This window comes from Crocuta crocuta, unplaced genomic scaffold (assembly GCF_008692635.1).
Source record: "Crocuta crocuta isolate KB4526 unplaced genomic scaffold, BGI_CrCroc_1.0 scaffold28, whole genome shotgun sequence".
Classification (NCBI taxonomy): Eukaryota; Metazoa; Chordata; class Mammalia; order Carnivora; family Hyaenidae; genus Crocuta; species Crocuta crocuta.
In genome coordinates, this window is record NW_027533256.1 from 10611924 (window position 1) to 10632524 (window position 20601).

At 36.6% G+C, this 20601-nt stretch overlaps 1 protein-coding gene across 1 annotated transcript in view; it reads left to right on the plus strand.

The window, feature by feature from the left end:
* The window catches only part of ZFAND4 (zinc finger AN1-type containing 4), a 74766-nt gene extending 56461 nt beyond the window's left edge, over nt 1-18305 (plus strand). Inside the window, exons 7-10 of the mRNA XM_077746480.1 lie at nt 8396-9568; nt 10636-10693; nt 16368-16485; nt 17390-18305. Of these exons, the coding sequence (XP_077602606.1) occupies nt 8396-9568; nt 10636-10693; nt 16368-16485; nt 17390-17525 (1485 nt within the window). The 3' untranslated portion in view covers nt 17526-18305. The remainder of the gene's footprint in view (nt 1-8395; nt 9569-10635; nt 10694-16367; nt 16486-17389) is intronic.
* Nucleotides 18306-20601: the final 2296 nt, after the last annotated feature.

The window sequence follows — 20601 nt, forward strand, 5'->3', positions numbered from 1 at the left end:
TTTTTTTTTTTGTTTTTATACTGCTTTGTACCGTTCCACTGTATGACTATACTTCAGTTTGTTTCTCTCCTCTTTTTGACAGGTTGGGTTTTTTCTAGTGTTTGCCTTTCACAAGTAGAGGTGCTTTGAACATTCTTATACATGGTTTTGGTGGATATAGCATTCTTTTATTTGAGGCATAAACCTAGGAATGGACTTGTAGAGTTATAGGGTAGGTATATATGTAGCTTTATTTACTATGCCAAACAGTTTTGCAAAAGCTCTATAATTGTTTCTTTCTCATTTAGTTATATAATCCATCCTTTTTCAAAACAATATAACGTGGGGTCACCTGGGTGGCTCACTCGGTTAAGCATACAGCTTCAATTCAGGTCATGATCTCATGGTTCATGAGTTTGAGCCCCTCATCAGGCTCTGTGCTGACAGCTCAGAACCTGGAGCCAATTCGGATTCTGTGTCTCCCTCTCTGTCTGCCCCTCCCCTGCTCACGCTGTCTTTCTCTCTCAAAAAATAAATAAACATTAATAAGTTAAAAATATATAATATGAAGTAGGGTAAAGATAGTTTTTTCTAGATGGAGAACAGTTGTCCTAGCTCTATTGAAAAAAAATGTCTTTCCTCACAGTCTTAAATTTTTATGCACCTAATAACAGAACTTGAAATACTTAAAGCAAAAGCTACAAAGAGAAATAAACAAATCCATAGTTATTTCAGAAGAATTCCACACACTCTCAAAAAACTGGTAGAAAAGATAGAAAATCAGAGAGGATGTGAGACTTGAACAATACTACCAACCTACCTGCCACAATTGACATTTACCAGAATGTTCCACCCAAGAACAGCAGGATACCCATTCTTGTTCAGTACACTCAGAACCATATTGTGTGCTATCACACAAGTCCCAATAAATTTTAAAAGATTCAGATTATACAAATAATTCTTGCTATACTGGGATAAAGTGAGGAGTCAATAACAGATATCTGGAAAGTTAAATATTTTGGAAATAACACACTTCTAAGTAATTGATGGGTCAAAGAAATCCAAAGAGAAATTGAAAATCATTTGGCACTGAATAAAAATCTTCTGATAGTGTGGTAAATTTTTTTAAATATGAAATCATTCTTACATTCTTAGAATGAGCCACTCTTGGCTGTGCTGAAATTTTCTTTTTATATCTTTATATTTAATTTGCTAATGTATTTAGGAGTTCTGTTTATCAGGGAAATTGGTCTGTAATTTTTTTTCTAACATACAGCAAAGTTGAAGGAATTTTACAGTGAATACCTATTTATCCACACCTAGATTTTATAATTAAAAATTTTTAAAAATTGTTTTAAATTGTGGTAAAAATGTACATTTTAAGTTAACATATAGTTCACTAGTGTTATGTACATTCATACTATTGTACAACCAAGTTTTATTTTTTTATTACTTTTTTGAAGTATTTTTCTTCTAAGATTTTATTTAAATTCAATTTAATTAACATATAGAGTAGGATCGGTTTTGGGAGTAGAATTTAGTGATTCATCACTTACATATAACAATCAGTGCTCATTACAACAAGTGCCCTCCTTAATGTCTATCACCCATCTAGCTCATCTCCCACTCCCCTCCCCTCCAACAACCCTCAGTTTGTTCTCTATAGTTAAGGGTCTCTTATGGTTTGCCTTCATCTCTGTCTTTATCTTATTTTATTTTTCCTTCCCTTCCTCTGTGGTCCTCTGTTTTCCTAAATTCCACATGTGAATGAAGTCATGTGGTATTTTTATTTCTCTACCTGACTCATTTCATTTAGCGTAATACACTCTAGTTCCATCCCACATTGTTGCAAATGTCAGGATTTCATTATTTTTGGTAGCTGAGTTGTATATATGTATACCACATCATCTTTATCCATCAGTTAATGGACATTTGGTCTCTTTCCATACTTTAGCTATTGTTCATAGTGCTGCTATAAACATTGGGGTGCATATGCACTTTCAAATCAGTAATTTTGTATCCTTTGGATAAGTATCTAATAGTGCAGCTGCTGGGTCATAGGATAGTTTATCTTTAACTTTCTCAGTAATCTCCATACTGTTTTTCAGAGTGGCTGCACCAGTTTGCATTCCCACCAACAATGCAGGTGGGTTCCCCTTTCTCCACATCCTCACCAATACCTGTTGTTTCTTGTTTTGTTAATTGTAGACATCTGACAGATGTATGGTGGTATCTCATAATGGTTTTGATTTGTATTTCCCTGATAATTGAAATGTGATGTTAAACATTTTTTCATGTGTCTGTTAGCCATTTATATGTCTTCTTTGGAGAAATGTCTGTTCATGTCTTCTGCCCATTTCTTAACTGGGCTGTTTGTTTTTTGGGTGTTGAGTTTGATAAGTTCTTTATAGATTTTGGATATTAGCCCATTATCTGATAAATCATTTGCAAGTATCCTCTCCCATTCTGTAGGTTGCCTTTTCATTTTGTTGATTGTTTCCTTCACTGTGCAGAAGCTTTTTATCTGGATGAAGTCCAATAGTTCAGTTTTGCTTTCATTTTCCTTGCCTCTGGAGATGTGTCCAGTAAGAAGTTGCTACAGCCAAGGTCAAAGAGGTCAGTGAAATCTTGCCATTTGCTCCTCTAGGATTTTGATGGTTTTCTGTCACAAATTTAGGTCTTTTATCCATTCTTTATTTTTGTATATGGTGTAAGAAAGTGGTCCAATTTCATTCTTATGCATGTTGTCATCCAGTTTTCCTAACACCATTTGTTGAAGAGGCCATCTTTTTTTCCATTGGATATTCTTTCCAGCTTTGTCAAAGATTAGTTCACCATACAGTTGTGGGTACGTTTCTGGGGTTTCTATTCTGTTCCATTGATCTATATGTCTGTTTTTGCACCAGTACCGCACTGTCTTGATGACTACAGCTTTGTAATATAGCTTGAGGTTCAAAATCATGATGCCTCCAATTTTTTGTTTTTCAGGATTGCTTTGGCTATTCAGGGTCTTTTGTGGTTCCATACATATTTCAGGATTGTTTGTTTTAGCTCTGCAAAAAATTTTGGTGGTATATTGATAAGGATTGCATTAAACATGTAGATTGCTTTGTGTAGTATAGACATTTTAATGTTTGTTCTTCCAACCTGTGAGTAGAAAATGCTTTTCCATTTCTTTGTGTCCTCTTTTTTTTTAATGTTTATTTATTTTGAGAGAGAGAAAGCATGTGCAGGAGGGGCAGAGAGAGGGGGAGAGAATCCTAAGCAGGTTCTGTGCAGTCAGCGCAGAGCCCAACTTGATTGCATGAACCATGAGATCATGACCTGAACCAAAATCAACAGTTGGGTGCTTAACTGACTGAGCCACCCAGGTGCCCCATATGTCCTCTTCAATTTCTTTTGTAAGTCTTCTATAGTTTCAGAGTATAGTTCTTTTACCTCTTTGGTTGGGTTTATTCTTTATTTTTATTTTTTAAATTTTTATTTAAATCCAAGTTACTTAACATATAGTATAATAATGATTTCAGTAATAGGATTTAATGATTCATCACTTACATATAAAACCCTGTGCTCATCCCAACAAGTGCCCTCAGTAATGCCCAACCCTCCCTCCACCCCCACCCAACACCCCTGTCAACAGCCCTCAGTTTGTTCTCTGTATTTAAGAGTCTCTTATGGTTTGTCTCGCTCTCTGTTTTTAACTTAGTTTTGCTTCCCTTCCCCTATATTGTTCTGTTTTGTTTTTTAAATTCACTCTTAAATGAGTGAAATCATATATTTGTCTTTCTCTGACTTATTTTGCTTAGGATAATATCCTCTAGTTCCATCTACGTTGTTGCAGATGGCAAGATTTCATTCTTTTTGATTGCCAAGTAGTACTCTGTTGTATATCTATACCACATATTCTTTATCCGTTAATCAGTTGATGGACATTTGGGCTCTTTCCATACTTTGGCTCTTGTCGGTAGCACAGCTATAAACATTGGGGTGCATGTGCCCCTTCGAATCAGCATTTTTGTATCCTTTGGATAAATACCTACTAGTCCAATCAGTGGGTTCATAGCGTAGTTCTATTTTTAATTTTTTGAGGAACCTGCGTACTGTTTTCCAGAGTGGCTATACCAGTTTGCATTCCCATCAGCAGGACAAAAAATATCCTCTTTTCGCCACATCCTCGTCAACATCTGTTGCTGCCTGAGTTGTTATTTTTAGCCATCCTGACAGGTGTGAGGTGGTATCTCATCGTGGTTTGATTTGTATTTCCCTGATGATGAGTGATGTTGCATATCTTTTCATGTGTAGTGGATTTATTCATAGTATCTTCTTGGTTTTGGTGCAGTTGTAAATGGGATTGAGTCCTTGATTTCTTTTTCTCTGTTATTGGTGTGTAGAAATGCAACAGATTTCTGCATGTTGATTTTATATTCTGCAACATTGCTGAATATTTACCTTTTCTGTTGCTCTTTATTCTTTCCTGCAATTACATGCTTCCTTCAAGGATTATTTTCCCTCAGTCTGAATTATTTGTTTTAGTATTTCTTTTCATTTAGTAAAGGTTTCTAACAGTGGATTCTCTCAGCATTTGTCCGAAAGCTTACTTATTTTACCTTTTGTATTTTGAAAAATGTTGAGTCTTTCAGAAATGTTGTAACAGTAGCACAGCAGACGTGCATATACATATATACACTTTAGCGTAACCCATCAATTAACATTTTTCACATTTGCTTTCTCCCTATTTTTTCACCTGATCCATTTGGGAGTTAGTTGCAGATATCATTTCCCCCTAAATACTTCATTCTGCATATCTCTTCAAAACAAGGGCCTTCTCCTATATAACCATAATACAGTTACCATACACATGATTTATCATTGATACACATTCTGTCATCTGTATTCATATTTCTCTTTGGCCCAGTAATGTACTTGATTTTGGTTTGTTTTGATTTTTGCTCTCTTTTCAATCTGAGATCTAGTCAAGAATCATGCATTGCATTTAGTTATTATGTTTTCCTGGTCTCCTTTTATACAAGAACTGTTTCTTTCTTGGCCTTCTTCCTGTCAGATATTTTTGTATGTAGGCCAGTTTTTTTGTAGAATATCTTCAATTTGAATTTGTTTGATTGTTTCATCATGATTAGATGCAGGCTAAACATTGTTGGCAGAATATTACTTATATGATATGTTCTTCTCAGTGCAAAGCATCAGGAGGCACATAATGTCAATCTGCAGAATTTTTTTAAAAGAAAATTTGCAATTTTAATTGATATTCCCCTTGTATCCAAGAGTTGTTTAATAGCATTTAGAAAAATTCCTGGTGAGCGAAGCTTTTTGATTTGTCATTGTTTTTGATTTCTAGTTTTATTCATATTAAAAACAATGATTTTTATGGAAATCACATAATGTTGTTTGTATTTCTGCTTAATAAAACCTGATTATTTGTGATCTAATATCACTCTGCATGAATATTCCAGTGTACTTCCGAAGATGGTTCATTAGCTATCATCAGGGTAAAAGTTTGATAGATAACTATAAGATTGATCTTAGTGCTCGGTTGTTTGGATTCCCTGTTTCCTTTCTTTTGGTCAGCTTAATGTTTCTTTGATAAAAATAATGATACATGAAAGTCCATTGTTGTTGGACATCTATGTATTTCCCTTTTCATCTTCCATAGTTTTTTGCTTTAAGAAGGTGCTTGTTGTGTGATTGTTGCGTAGACTGTTTTATTTTATTTTACTTTATTTATTAAAAAAGTTTTTTTTTAATGTTTGTTTATTTTTGAGAGAGAGAGTACAAGTGGAGGAGGGGCAGAGAGAGAGACACAGACACAGAATCGAAGCTGGCTCCAGGCTCTAAACTGTCACCACAGAGCCTGATGCAGGGCTTGAACTCACAGACCTCGAGATCATGACCTGAACTGAAGCCAGACGCTTAACCAACAGCCACCTAAATATAACCCCTAAACTATTGCATTTTAATTATACTGCTTACTGCAGTTGTTATAAGATGTTTCATCTCTTTCAGCTTAAATTTTCCTTGCCAGATATCAGGCCCATAACCCTTGATATCTTACTGTTTTCATTTAATTTTCCTATGTCTTTTAAAATTCACTTTTAGGCAAACTTTTTTTCTCCAAGTAATTTCTACACTAATTGTGGAGCTCAAACTCACAACTCCAAGATTAAGAGCCTACCTATGTTGGATGTAGAGATCATGTAAAAATACAATCTTAAAAATTTTTTAAATAAAATGAAGTTAACTTTTGAATTACTTTGTTTTCGGTATATATTTTATATACATTATAGAGTTGGTTTTTTGATTTGTGAACTAGTTTGAAATTTAAAAAAAATAGGTAACTTAATCACATTTACATTTAGTGGTATGAGTTTCATATATGGTCTCAAATGTCTTATTTTGATATATCTATAGTATTTTAATGATCTCTTTTGTGTATGTATGGATGTGTGTGTATGAGTGTGTACTTTTTGGTACTTCAGAAGGCTTTTGTTTTATTTAGCTTTATAAAAAAATTTTTTAATGTTTATTTATTTTTGAGAGAGAGAGAGAGACAGAGCACTAAAAGGTAAGGGGCAGAGAGAGAGGAAGACAGAGAATCCAAAGCAGGCTCCAGAGTTGTCAGGCTTTGAGTTCTCAGCACAGAGCCCAACGCGGAGCTCGAACTCATGAACTCTGTGATCATAATCTGAGCTGAAGTCAGACGCTTAACCAACTGAGCCACGCAGGAGCCCCATCTATTGGTTAACTTTAGATTAGTATCTATTATCATGTCCTTTATATGCCTTTTCCTTACTTAACCTTCCACTCTTTTATTTTCCATTTTTGAGAGGTATCTTTTGACTCTTAGTTATTAATTATAATCAATGAACTTATTTGGCTTTCTTTCTCTCTCCATTAACATTTTTTTTTAAATTGAAGTATAGTTGACGCACAGTGTTTACATTAGTTTCAGGTGTATGGCATAGTGATTGCACAGCTCTGTATATTCTGCTTTTATGCTCACCACAAGTGCAGCTACCATCTGTCACCACAGAGCACTATTACAATACTGTTGACTGTATTTCCTATGCTGTACCTTTTATCTTCATGACTCATTCTCCTGGAAGCCTGTATCTCCCACTCCTCTTCATCCCCTTTTGCCTATCTCCCTACCTCTCTCCCCCTGGCAAATGCCAGTTTGGTCTCTATACTTATGGGTCTGTTTCTGCTTTTTTGTTAGTTCATTTTGTTTTTTGAATTACATATGTAAGTAAATCATATTGTATTTAACTTCTTCTGATTTAATTCACTTAGGATAATACTACCCTCAAAGTCTATGTGTATTGTCACAAATGACAAGATTTCATTCTTTTTATGCCTGAGTAATATTCCATTGTACATATCTCTCACATCTTCTTTATCCATTCATCTGTTGATGGGCATTTAGGTTGCTTCTTTCTCCTTCCATTTTAAGTTTATCCATAACATCATAAATTGTTGTAATACTTTTATTAAGTTATTATATTGAGGACCCCTAGAGCATTCTGCAGTTTGATGATTTGCTAGGAAGACTCACAGGACCAGCATATAGTTGTATTTGTGGCTAAGATTTATTACAGCAAAAGGATATAAAGTAAGATGATCAAACAGGAAAATCTCATGGCTCAAGTCCAGAGAAAACCAAGCACAAACTTCCCAGAGTCCTTTCCCAGTGGAGTCTCATAGGACATGCTCTGTCTATCAGTGAGCTGTGTCAGTACATGTGGAATATTATTGTCTGCCAGGGAAGGTTATTAGAGAGTCTGTGCCCAGGGCTTTTACTGGGGGCTATTCATGTAGACACCCTCTGTCTAGCATGTACCAAAAGTCCAGACTCCCAGAAGGAAAGCTAGTGTTTAGCATTAACCATAGACCTTGCACAAACAGGTTAGGCACCTTCATGTTAGGGTGATGGGAACCCTCTTGAAATACAAGTTCCCAGAAGCTAGCTGAGGGCTATCCTGGAAGGCAGGCCTTTTCAAGGATAGCAGTGGAGGCCTGTTAACTCTTTCCTGTAGTACCTGTGTAGCCGACACTTATTCATCTCACTAGGAAAAATTGTTGGGGGCCTAAAATAGGTAAGCAGTATCATATCTAGTATAATCAGTGAGTTTTCTTTTCAGCAAAACTCTGGCAAATGATCAGTAGTGAGGGAAATAAATAAAATTCTTTTTAACATTTTTCAGAAAATTATCTTCAATGGAGGAAGAGAGCAAAATTCATCTCAGTTTTAAACTTAAGATTTTAATCTTTTAAAACATTTTAAATTGAGGTAATCAAAATGCCATTGCTGCAGTAAATAACATTTTCTTCCTTCCTTAATTTTTGTTAATGGGTAGACAAAAATGACTATAAGGAATTATATATTCACTCTTTTTTTTAGCCTAAGAAAGCTGTCAAGGTAAAACCTCGTCCACCTATAGCTCCTCGACCTTCTAGTAGTTCCACGGCAGCTGCTCGCCACAGATTGTTAAGGGTTCTCCCTCACATTGGGCAGTCTTGTTTATCTTCTCCTGGGAGTATGCGTCTACCTGAATCTTCCAGCAATGCAGTTTCAAATTTGGCTACTCTGCCCTCTACTGATAGACCCAAATCATCTATTGATAGCAATTTTCTTAAGGAAGATGGTAACTGGGAGAGTAACACACTGTCTCATTCCAATAGTAACATCAAACTACCACCTCAGATATCCCATACCGAGTTGGAAAATGACAAAGAACTTGCTGATTCTGTTCTCCATCTTGGATCACTCCTGCCTAGGCGGACAAAACACTTTTCAGGAAATTTGTCATCCAATAATGAGGATGACACTACTTTATTTACAACTTCAGATGAATGTGTAACTGAAGAATCACTTCTACCTGAAGTGGGTTCATTTGCTTCATTTACAGAAGGAAACACCGATGAACAGAGCAGTGGCTTAGAAGGCACACGGAAGGTAAATCCAGAGTTCTTACTCAGTAATGGTGATAAAGGGTTGAAAGCTGCAGAACAGCATCTTAAACATGTTGCAAGAATGTTGAGCGACGAATCAGTAGAAACTACAGTTCTCGACCACCATGAATTAAGTCCTCACAAGAATAGACTCTTGTCACCTCTTCGCTGTTCTACACCAATGTCATTCCATAATTCTCTGATGAAACCACAGAGACAATCCAAATGTTTTGAGTCTGGGAGTCTCCAGTCTTCTGCTTCACAAAATATGCTTCGGTCACTGGATGTTCGAAATACAACTGATTCTTTCTCTAGGACTACTCGCTTTCGAGCTGTGAAAGTTGATTCACCTGGGAAAAGAGCTGATGTTATTTCTAAAGTTGAGGCTCGGGATATCACAGAAATGGCTAACAAGGCTTCCAAAGAGCCTGTTGGTTGTGTAAATAATATAGATTTTCTTGCTTCGCTGGCTCGGAGTGCAAGCAGAGATAGCTTACAGAGCACGCGTGGGGCAGGCAGGCTTCGGACCTCTGGAATGGGGCTGTCTATGAGCCTGCAGCACTCTCAGGAAGAAAGCCTTAGGAAAAGTTCTCCCCAGTTAGAATCTACAGATTATTTTCTAGTAAGTATTTGTTTTGTAATATGTTCTACTAGTTACCCTTTTAGTTATTCATCTTATTAAACATTTGTTTTTTCTTTATGTAAGGAGGGAGGCCTAAAGTTGAATTCTTTTTATAAGTTTCTCTTAAAATCTTAATCTAGTTTTTTTTTTTTATGTTTTATTTCTGAGAGAGAGTGAGAGAGACAGCATGAGCAGGGGAGGGTCAGAGAGTGGAGGAGATACAGAATCTGAAACAGGCTCCAGGCTCTGAGCTAGCTCTCAGCACAGAGTCTGACGTGTGGCTTGAACCCATGAACCGTGAGATCATGACCTGAACGGAAGTCGGACGCTTAACCAACTAAGCCACCCAGGTGCCCCAATCTTAATCTAGTTTGTAGAAAATCTTTTCTTTTCCTCTTTTTTTAAAAATTAAATTAAATTAAATTAATTTATTTTTACAAATAGTTTATTGTCAAGTTGGTTTCCATATAACACCCAGTGCTCATCCCCAAAAGTGCCCTCCATGCCCATCTCCCCCCTCCCCCCCAGAAAATCTTTCTGATAGTTGAATTTTAAATAAGGTGTTAGCCCTAAATTGAGAATTGTAATTAAAAATAATTTTTTGTCGATAATTTATCATCTATTTTTAACACTAAATTTTTTTTTAAATTTTTAATGTTTATTTATTTTGAAAGAGAGAGAGAGAGACTAAACACAAGTGGGGGAGGGGGGCAGAGGGAGAGACACACAGAATCTGAAGCAGGCTTCAGGCTCTGAGCTGTCAACACAGAGCCTGACACAGGCTTTAACTCACAAACTGTGAGATCATGGCCTGAGCTGAAGTCAAACACTTAACCAACTGAGCCACCCAGGTGCCCCAACGCTAAATATTTTTATTCATTTTTCCCATGTAAGAACTTTTATTTACACCATCAAATTTCATTTTCTTAAAGGAAAATAATTGCGAGTTAATTTAATTAAATGAAAGCTCAACAGTATTTCCATAATGAAATACAAGTATTTCATGTTTAGTTATCTTCTGTTCTCCATTAACTTACCTCTGTAGATGTTTTGTGTTTTAATTATAGTCTGCCCGAGGCATTGGAATGAATGGAAATAACACAGCAGCAGGGAAAAGAGTAGTAGGTAAGCTACAGATAATTTTGAAAATATAAGCCTGAGAATCATTTCATTATGCATACTGTTTTTTTCAGAGAGAAATAAGAGGAAGGTTCTCTGTGGTATGTACAGAATAAACTCTCCCTAAACTTTGTTCCACTTAAGAAAATGACTATTAGAACTGACTGCAGAACATACTTGAAGAATAAAACAAAAATTGAAATTGAGGTCTCTGTTGCCTGGGGAAAGATATGGTTTAAGTGAAAAGACAGGAAGGATGAAGAATTAATGTGTAATTCCCTCTGTCGCTGGCCTCTCTAGAGCCATGCTGGGCTGCTGGTTGGGTTTTGAGAAAGTATCCTAGTGAGGTGTTTCTTGACATTATGATCTAATATCAAGGATAGTAGGAAGAGCTCCTTTTTATGAACTGATTATTTCTGGATAAAAAAAAAAAAAAGAGTCCTTGAATCAGCCCCTTTCAAAGCACAGTAGCAGAAGTGGTCATAACATTGGTAGTCCATTCTGCCAATAACACCTTAAAGGTGCACTGGCCAGTCTTTATCTCCAAGGAAGCCATTATTATCATCATCTTTTGTGACTTAATACCCAGACTAGGGATGAAACTCATTACCAAAGATGTACTACCTTTGTAGCCTCAGGGTTCTAAAGGATACTTTATATAAAAGTATATAAAACTGATATGACAACCAATGTAGTATATGTTATGTTTGTCACATGAGTTTTATGCCTCTAAAGAGATACTTGGGGTTTATTTTTCACTTCTACATAAGGCCCAGAGTTTAAAGTCTTAATATATCTACATGTTTTCAATTTTTTAATTGTGGTAAAATATACATAAAATTTACCATCTTAACTATTTTTAAGTGTGTAACTCAGCAGCATTATATAAAATATTTACATTGTTGGGCAACCATCACCACCATCCATCTCCATCCAGAATTCTTTTTACCTTGAAAACGTGTACAGATTAATCACTAAATCCTCATCCTCCCACTCCGCTCACGTCAGCCTCTAGCAGCCATCATTCTACTTTCTGTCTGAGTAATTTTAACTACTTGAAGGACCTCATATAAGTGGAATCATACAGCATTTTGTTTTTTTGTGTGTCTAGCTTACTTCACTTAGCGTAGTGTCCTCAAGGTTCATCTATGTTGTAGCATATGTCAGAGTTTCCATACTTTTTAAGGCTGAATATCATCCCATTGTATGTATATACAACATTTTGCTTATCCATGTATCTGTGGATGGAGATTTGTGTTGCTTCCACGTTTTAGCTCTTGTGAATACTGCTGTTATGAACACGGGTGCCCCAATATCTCTTTGAGACCCTGCTTTTAATTTTTTTGATTATATACTCAGAAATGGAATTACTGGCTCATACGGTAATTGAATTTTTAAGTTTTTGAGTAACTGTTTCCCATAGTGGCTGCACTATTTTATATTACACAACAGTGTACAAGGTTTCCAGTTTCCTCATATTTGTACCAACATTTGTTATCTTCTGTTTTGTTTGTTTGTTTGTTTTGATAATGGACATCCCAGTAGGTATGAGGTAATATCTCACTGTGGTTTTGGTTTGCATTTCCCTGATGATTAGTGATGTTGAGTATATTTTTATGTGCTTAGACATTTGTACATCTTTGGAGAAAGTGCTGTTCAGATATTTTTCCCATTTTTAAATTGAGTTGTTTCATTTTTGTTGTTGAATTTTAGGTGTTCTCTATATATTCTGGATGCTGATCCCTTACCAGATATGTGATTGGCAAATATTTTCTTCTAAATGTTTCTGCCTTTTTATTCTACTGATAGTATCTTTTGATGCACAATAGTTTTTAATTTTCATGCAGTCCATGTTGTCAGTTTTTTTCTTCGTTGCCTATGACTTTGGTGTCATGTCCAATAAATCATTGCCAAGTCTAATGTCTTGAAGCTTTCCCCTTATATTGTATTTTAAAAGTTTTATAGTATTATGTCTTCCAGATAGGTCTTTGATACATTTTGAATTAATTTTTTAATGTATATATTTTTGTGTATGGTGTAATATAAGTGCCCAACTTTATTCTTTTTCATGTGTATATCTGGTTTTCCCAGTGCCATTCATTACAAAGACTGTCCTTTCCCCATTGTCTTGTGTACCCTTGTCAAAAATCATTTCATCCTATATGTGAGGGTTTATTTCTAGGTTCTTTATTGCCTGTCTTTATGCCAGTACCACACAGTTACTATAATATATCAACTTTGAACTCTAATTTGAGCTTCTGTGCTTTTTCATTTCTCTCCTCACTCTTCCTCTGAAATTGTTGATGCTGTGGTCACCAAAGATATCCACAGTTTCAATCTAGTGGATGCTTCTGTATCCTTATCTCGTTTGATTGTTGTGGCCCTCCTTCCTGAAATAGTTTCTTTTCCTTTGTTTCTCTCTTTTTCATTTCTTCTTCTTTTTTTATTCTGAGCTATCATATTGTTGTAGATTTTTGTTTTGTTTCATTTCGTAAACCTGATTTTCTTTTTCCTGTTTTACCAGCCCTCTGCTTGTACCCAGGTGTACACTCTTTTGGTTGATTTCATTTAAGTCAGGCCATCAACTGCTGTCTGCAGTGATGATTACCCAAACAAGGGCCGCGTAACTTGTTGCCATTTCCTTTCAGTAATAACTGTATCATTCTGAATGTCCTTGAAGAGTCAATGAGAGTTTAAGTATACATTTTATTTAATTAATTTGCTAAATTCTTCCATTGGTGGTGGTCTTTGTTTTTAACTATAGGGTCTTCTTTGGAAATCTTACCTATCTTCATAGTTCTAGTTATCATTTTTAGGCATATAATTAACAAATTTGCATCTAGAACACTACTGTTACTATTTTGTTGACCGCATTTTTTTGAGTAAATTTTTATAGATCATTTCTTAGATCAATTATTAGACTAGGAAATGCCAAACAAATGAGTTAATCCAAATATCTTTAATCTTGTTTTGAAAAGCAACTTTTCACATTGGAATTATTTTACTGACTTTTGCTGTATCATATGTCCAATAAACACATTTGAGAGAAGGCTTCAGAGAGGAATTGATGATTGATGATATGTTCTTATGGGACAAATAGTGATTTACTAGGTTGACAAGGTTACTAGGTTGAAATAGAGCATTTTATTTTATTTTATGTTATTTTTTAATTTTATTTATTTAATTTCAAGTTAGTTAATATACAGTGTAGTATTGATTTCTGAAGTAGAACCCAGTGATTCATCACTTAGTGTAATACCCAGTGCTCATCTCAACAAGTGCCCTCCTTAATGCCCATCACCCGTTTAGCATTATAGAAGAGATTGCATCTGTGAATGGGTCTACTGCTTCATTCAGAGTGGGTATGATGTGGCAAATGACAGAAAATGACTCTGGAAAGTTGGAAAGGTATCATTGGACATATAAACCCTGAATGCCAGTCTAAAGAATAGTAGGAAACCTATATATTCCTAATAACTAATAAATGGTTTTCTCTGGTGGGTAGAGGTACACACAGAAACTATTCTCATAGGAGAAGACAGCAGTTGTGTCTCTGTGCCAACTCATTCTTGTCACTACTGTGTCTTATGTTTCTGCACTTTCAAAAGAGTAGTTCAATGAGAAAAGGTTGGGAAGCATTGAGTTAAGGGATTCCAAGGACAGGAAAAAGGAAACTATGATTACACTGAACTAAAAAATTATCATTAGGTTATTCCACTGGAGAAGAATATTCTAAACCTGAATTTCAAAGATAATTACAATTAGATGAGCTTGCAGAATATCTGGTATTGTATGCCTTTCCTCTGTGACCTATGTAAATGCTTATCTTATTTTCATTTTTTAAGAAGTGGAAAGTACCCCAACACCTTTGTTCTTGATAACTCTAAGTGCACTTGAAGAAGAAAGTGCTAACTGAGCTGGTGCCCAGGCACCATTGGGAATCATTCACTTAGTTCTTCCCAATTGTGTTTCTACCATTAGGAGTCATTCAGTTAGTTTCCAGTTTTGGACAAGATCTAGGAAATAGGAAAGTATTTCAGACTGGTAATAAAGCTGACTTGGGGCACCTGGGTGGCTTAGTCGGTTAAGCGTCCGACTTTCGCTTAGGTCATGATCTCGCGGTTCGTGGGTTCGAGCCCCGCGTCGGGCTCTGTGCTGACTGCCGGCTCAGAGCCTGGAGCCTGTTTCAGAGTCTGTGTCTCCCTCTCTCTCTGACCCTCCCCTGCTCACACTGTCTCTCTCTCTCTCCTAGAAATAAATAAAAACATTAAAAAAAAATAAAAAAAAATAAAGCTGACTTAAAGTTACTGGGTTTCTATATCTAGCACCCTTTCTGGGTGGCAAAAGGCATAGCACCAACTCATTGTAATTCCAATTTTTTGAGCCCTTGAAGGATCTTCAGAGACTTTTAGCTGCCATATAAACATTCAGCCAAGGCCTCACAAACCTTTTTTCTATAGTGGAGAATAGGTACCAGTACCACTGGGACCCTACCATTTTTCTTCTCATTCCTTCTCCTTGTTCTGTTTCTTTGTTTGCCTCTGGCTCCTTGGCCTTTTAGTGCCACCAAGCACCATGTGCTTGTACTGTTATTGTAACAGCTGTGGATGGAGACTTGAGCCTCTCCTTGAATCAGATTTGTTGGAATTTTGTTTATTTGTAAGAGAGTTTCACCTACTAATTAAAGAAATTGATTTAATTATTTCATATGTAATAACAGATATGCTGTTTTTTTAAGATAAAATTACAATAGTACAAAATTTAGTAAATACTTTTTGGAAAGATAGTACTGTGAAATTGAGCAGTACACCACATTAATCACTATTGATAAGATGGTATTTTATATAATTACAATATTAAAAATTTTCAGAATGCTTTTTACATGTGAGAACTGAGTTGACTGTAAAGCACTTAGAAACATAAGGGAGAAAAACACATTATGTTATCTTCAAATTGGGGGCGCCTGGGTGGCTCAGTTGGTTAAGTGTCCGATTTCGGGTCAGGTTATGATCTCATGGTTCGCGGGTTCAAGCTCCTCATCGGACTCTGTGCTGACAACTCAGTGCCTGGAGCCTGCTTCAGATTCTGTATCTCCCTCTCTCTCTCTGCCCTCGTGCTCTGTCTCTCTGTCCCTCAAAAATGAATAAATGTTTAAAAAAATTTTTAATGAACAAATTGAAGTTTTGAAAGAATAACAAACTTGTCTGTGGTTTGACAACTATAATTTTAATGATGTAATCAGAACTAAAAGACCAGTTTCATGAAACTCTGGTGCTTCTTCTTGGTGTAAAAGAATAGTGTGTTTGTATTACATATTACATTGTTTTTCAGAGGCCTCATAAACATGATTTTGAACCAGATTTTTCTTAATTCTCTGTCAAGGTTTGGTGTACTTTACAATTACTGAATGCCCTTAGAAATAATCGGAAAAATACTGGTGTGTACAAAAGTCCTAAAAATATAAGTCTGTCAGTAGAAACCCACCTCATCTTTAAAAATAGGACAGTTCTACTGCATCTTTACTTGTAGATTTTGTAGACAATTTTGGATATAAAATAGCACAAGTTTTTTATGGCAAAGAAGTTTGCTGTGATGGGGATGTGTTTTATGTTTTGCCTAATACTATTTCACATTTAAAATTTTATGCCTGTAGTAATCAAGGTGTCCTTTCCTTAATCAGGAGAATGTCCTCATCACCTCCCACCTGTGAAAGCCTCAATTCAAACAAAGAAGAAAGCAGCAAAGCATTGTTTTCTCTGTGGAAAGAAAACTGGACTGGCTACTAGCTACGAATGCAGGCAGGTTGGCCGACTAGAAAAGCTGAGATGCTTTTTTTGTGGTGACCCAGCATGGGGATACAATATACAACATTCTTTAAATTGGCTGAAGGAATGACAAAGTAGATAGCTCATGAGTTTATAAATCATGAGATCCTCTCCTGCCCTCCAAGTTAGGAGATTTAAACCAATGGGAGAGTGCACTTTGTCTTATGATAGATATGCCTGGTTTTTGTTTGAATACAACTTGGAAGAACCCCCCTCCGCCAAGATTCTTTTTTAAATTGAACAAAAAAAGAACTAAATTTAAAGTGAATGTACTATTAATTTTAACAATTATATGTTACAGTTTTATTTCAAAACAGATAAATACTCTATGCACAAAAAGTAATGAATTTTCTCATAATTTTTTCTTTCTTTAACATTGATTAATATGCTCTGGGGATGATGTCTGCCCTTAGTTTGAGTCCAGGCATTAAAAATAAATGCTGCTTTTTGGAATGCGTTCTATTCAGATAGAAACAGCTCATCTCGTTGATAGAAATATTTTAAAAATCCTTTTCTGGCATAGTTAGGTTTTACATAATTTTCTTTTGAGACAGAATTTCTTACCAGTTCGGGTTTACTAGATATAAGAGACATGGTAGACATTTATCAGCTTTTGCAATTTTACCATTTCATAAAGATCTATGTCCTGTTTCATTCCATAATAGATCCTTTATTATAAACTCATATTCATGGATAGTTAACTCTCTTTTGGGGGCACTTGTGCTGGTTTATGAGTACAAGGGAAATATCAGTGCTGAAAATTGCTAAAGAGAACCACAGGGCTCCTGTTGCATACTGTAAGTCAAGCTCTCATCTCCCTAGGAGATGAGCCGCTCTAGAAATGTGACTATTCACATGAAATTTTTTTGTGCTTTAGATGTGGAAACAACTTCTGCGCATCTCACCGCTATGCAGAAGCTCACGGCTGCACCTATGATTACAAGAGTGCAGGGAGGAGATACTTACAGGAGGCAAATCCTGTGGTTAACGCACCCAAACTTCCAAAAATCTAGCTCTTGCTCTGCGCCTAGGAATCGTATTACAGTGGCAGAAGAAATACTGTTTAGACTGCATTACATTTGTTCGACTCCAAAAGATTTGCCTAATGACAAAAGCATACAATGCACACTGTTGGAGAAAGACTGCTACTATATTTGACATCTTTATTCTTTGGTGAATCAGATGTTTTAAAAGTAGTTTTAAAAACTTTATAATGATTTAGCTTTGTTACTGCATGTCCTGTGTTAAGTATTTTATATTTGATACTGCAGTTTTACCAGACAAGTCTTCAAAAGATGCACTTTAGGAAATTATCACTGACTATATAAAACAGCTTCCACGTGTACAGAAATGTGCCGTCATGTAAGGGCTCTACTCAAATCCACCACTTTCTTGAGGAGGGGCGGGTGGGGGATAGAGATTTGTTTTTTAAAAAATCCCATGTGAAAATTTATTGAGTTTACTAGTAAGTTCCTTTTATTTCAAACTACTTTTTATAAAAAAGAACATTTCGTTTCCCAGTGTGGTTTCAACACCTCCATATTTCTTCCATATTCAGATTGGCATTCAGATATGTATCCATTCTATAAAACACATCATGTTAATCATACTATATATTTCTTAAAATACTACTTTTTTGAATGGTAGTTTTACAATAGAAGGGGTCTCACTTATTGCCATTAAATAGAGAATCCAACTTTTCACTTTTTGAAAAATGGCTACATTTAAAACAAAATCTCAGAGCTTGGTTTGTTTTTCTTATATGTTGAGTGCTATTACCAGAAGAAATTCAAATAAATATTCAATTTCATTATGAGTTTGATTATTTACAATAATTTTTTCTTCCATAAAGACTTAAACATGTTTTTAATGTTTGTTTATTTTTGAGAGACAGTGCGTCAGTGGGAGAGGGGCAGAGAGAAAGGGAGACACAGAATCTGAAGCAGGCTCCAGGCTCTGACCTGTCAGCACAGAGCCCAAAACAGGGCTCAGACCCACGAATTGTGAGATCATGACCCGAGCCAAAGTCAGAGGTTAACCAACTGAGCCACCTAGGTGCCCCTACTCTCTTCTTATGTGGACACCAATCTTAATGGATCAGGACCACCCTAATAACCTTATTTTGCCTTAATCACCTCTTTAAAGGCCCTATTGTTGCTGGGTGAATAGAGACTCTGGGCCCTGGGGCCTCCAGACCTAAAGGAGTCAAAAGTTCTTGGCATTGTCAGGAGAAGGATTCAAGGACAGACATACAGCACAGCGGATGAGTAATGGAAGCAGGAGAGTTTATAAAAGTGGAAAGTGTATGATGAGATATGAGAGTGGGTGACATAGATAGGAGTGCTCTGAAGGTTGGGTTTCTGTTCTATTGACAGTTCCTAACTAGGGGGCGGAATAGTTATCACTTTGGGTGAGAAGCAGAATTTCTCACTTTTTCTTTCTAATTTGGTCATGGGTTTCCTGTACGGCATCCTCCATCTTGGGTCTGTCTGGTTTGGTCTGGTTTCTTGTAGAGCACTGCCAGGACAGGCCTCTGACTTTTCCTGATAGCTAGTCAGCACTTTCTCATTGCTGGCCTCCAGGTATCCTGTTAGAACCTAACTGACTACTCTAACACTATCTCCAGTACAGTCACAGTATGAGGTAGTGGGGGTTAAGAGTTCAATGTTTAAATTTTAGGAAGATCTGATTCAGACCAGAATAGATCCTATATATTGCTGTGGTAACAAATTAACCCTCAAAGTTCAGTGGTTTAACACAGTGTTTATTCCTCACCCATGCAAAATCCAGTGAGTCAGGCAACTTCCCAGGGTAGCTGATGAGGAGATTCAGGCTGATTCTCTAAGATTGCTGCAGCAGGGAGAGAAGGCTGGAGGTTGTACATTGGCTTTTAAATGATTTTATCTAGAAGTGTATTATGTTCTGCTCCCAGCCCGTTGGCTAGAGCTAGTCGTATGGCCTTATCTATTTGCCAGAGTTACGGCAGGGGAGAATGGAGATTTGAGCTGTAAATGGTTCTACCACAGATGGTAAGAACTAATGGGCCTGTTTGTATTTAGCTTACTCAGGTCCATAGCTCAAGCTGATTGCCTGAAAGCAGCCTCTGTACACCCACTGTGAGAGAGTTACATTTAAGTCAAGTCACAAAGAGGTGAGGAAATGGAGGAAAGTATTCTATGCCTGAGCAAGGCAGCCAGGCAGCTGGAGCAAAGCAAGGGGGAGGAACAACAGGAAATAAGGGGCTACATCATGGAGGCTGTGATAGGCATGAACTTTGGATTTTATTCTGAATTGGGAAAATATTGGGGGTTTACATCATTGGACCTAAGTCTTAAAAAAAACCACTCCTGGTTGTGTAGAGAAAACAGTGTAGGAGAAAAAGATGGAAGTCAGGAGACAGTAATCATCCATGTGGGAAATCATGGGGCTGGGGCTGCGGTATAGCACTCTCCTGGAGGGTTTTTACCCCTTCTCTCCTCAAACCACCAGCACTCCTCTCCCTGTCCTCTTAGCTTCTTGTTTTATTAAACTAGGAACAGTTGGAAAATAAAGTTTATATGCATCTAACAACAAATGTACTGTGCCTTTCCATTCCCCTTGCTCACCTATCTATGGATGACCCCACCAGCCAACTCAAGGACTTCCTTCCTACAGTTGTCACTGTCTCCTGCATTGATATTTTCTCATGACGACCATTGCTATTGGCATATAAATATTTAAACAGAAAACCTTAACCCTCACATCTCTTGTCTGCTGTTGACTCATTCCCCTGCTCGTCTTTACAGCAAAAAGAAATCTGCTTGCTGTCACCAGTTACTATCTCTGTAATAAGGCTTGTATCCCTGCCACTTTATCTTAATTGCTCTGTTCTCAAGCTTTCAAAGATCTGTCCACTGGCAAATCCAAAGGTCAGTTCTCATTTTACTCAACTTCTCAGCAGCAAAGGAAATGACACACTGAGGCACTTCCTTCTCTCTAAAAAATTGTCTTTGCTTTGACTTTAGGATTCCTCTGTTTTGTTTCCTCTATTACCTCTGGCTGAGCTCCCAGTATGTTTCCTTTGCTTTGTCTTCCCATCTCTAAAGTGCT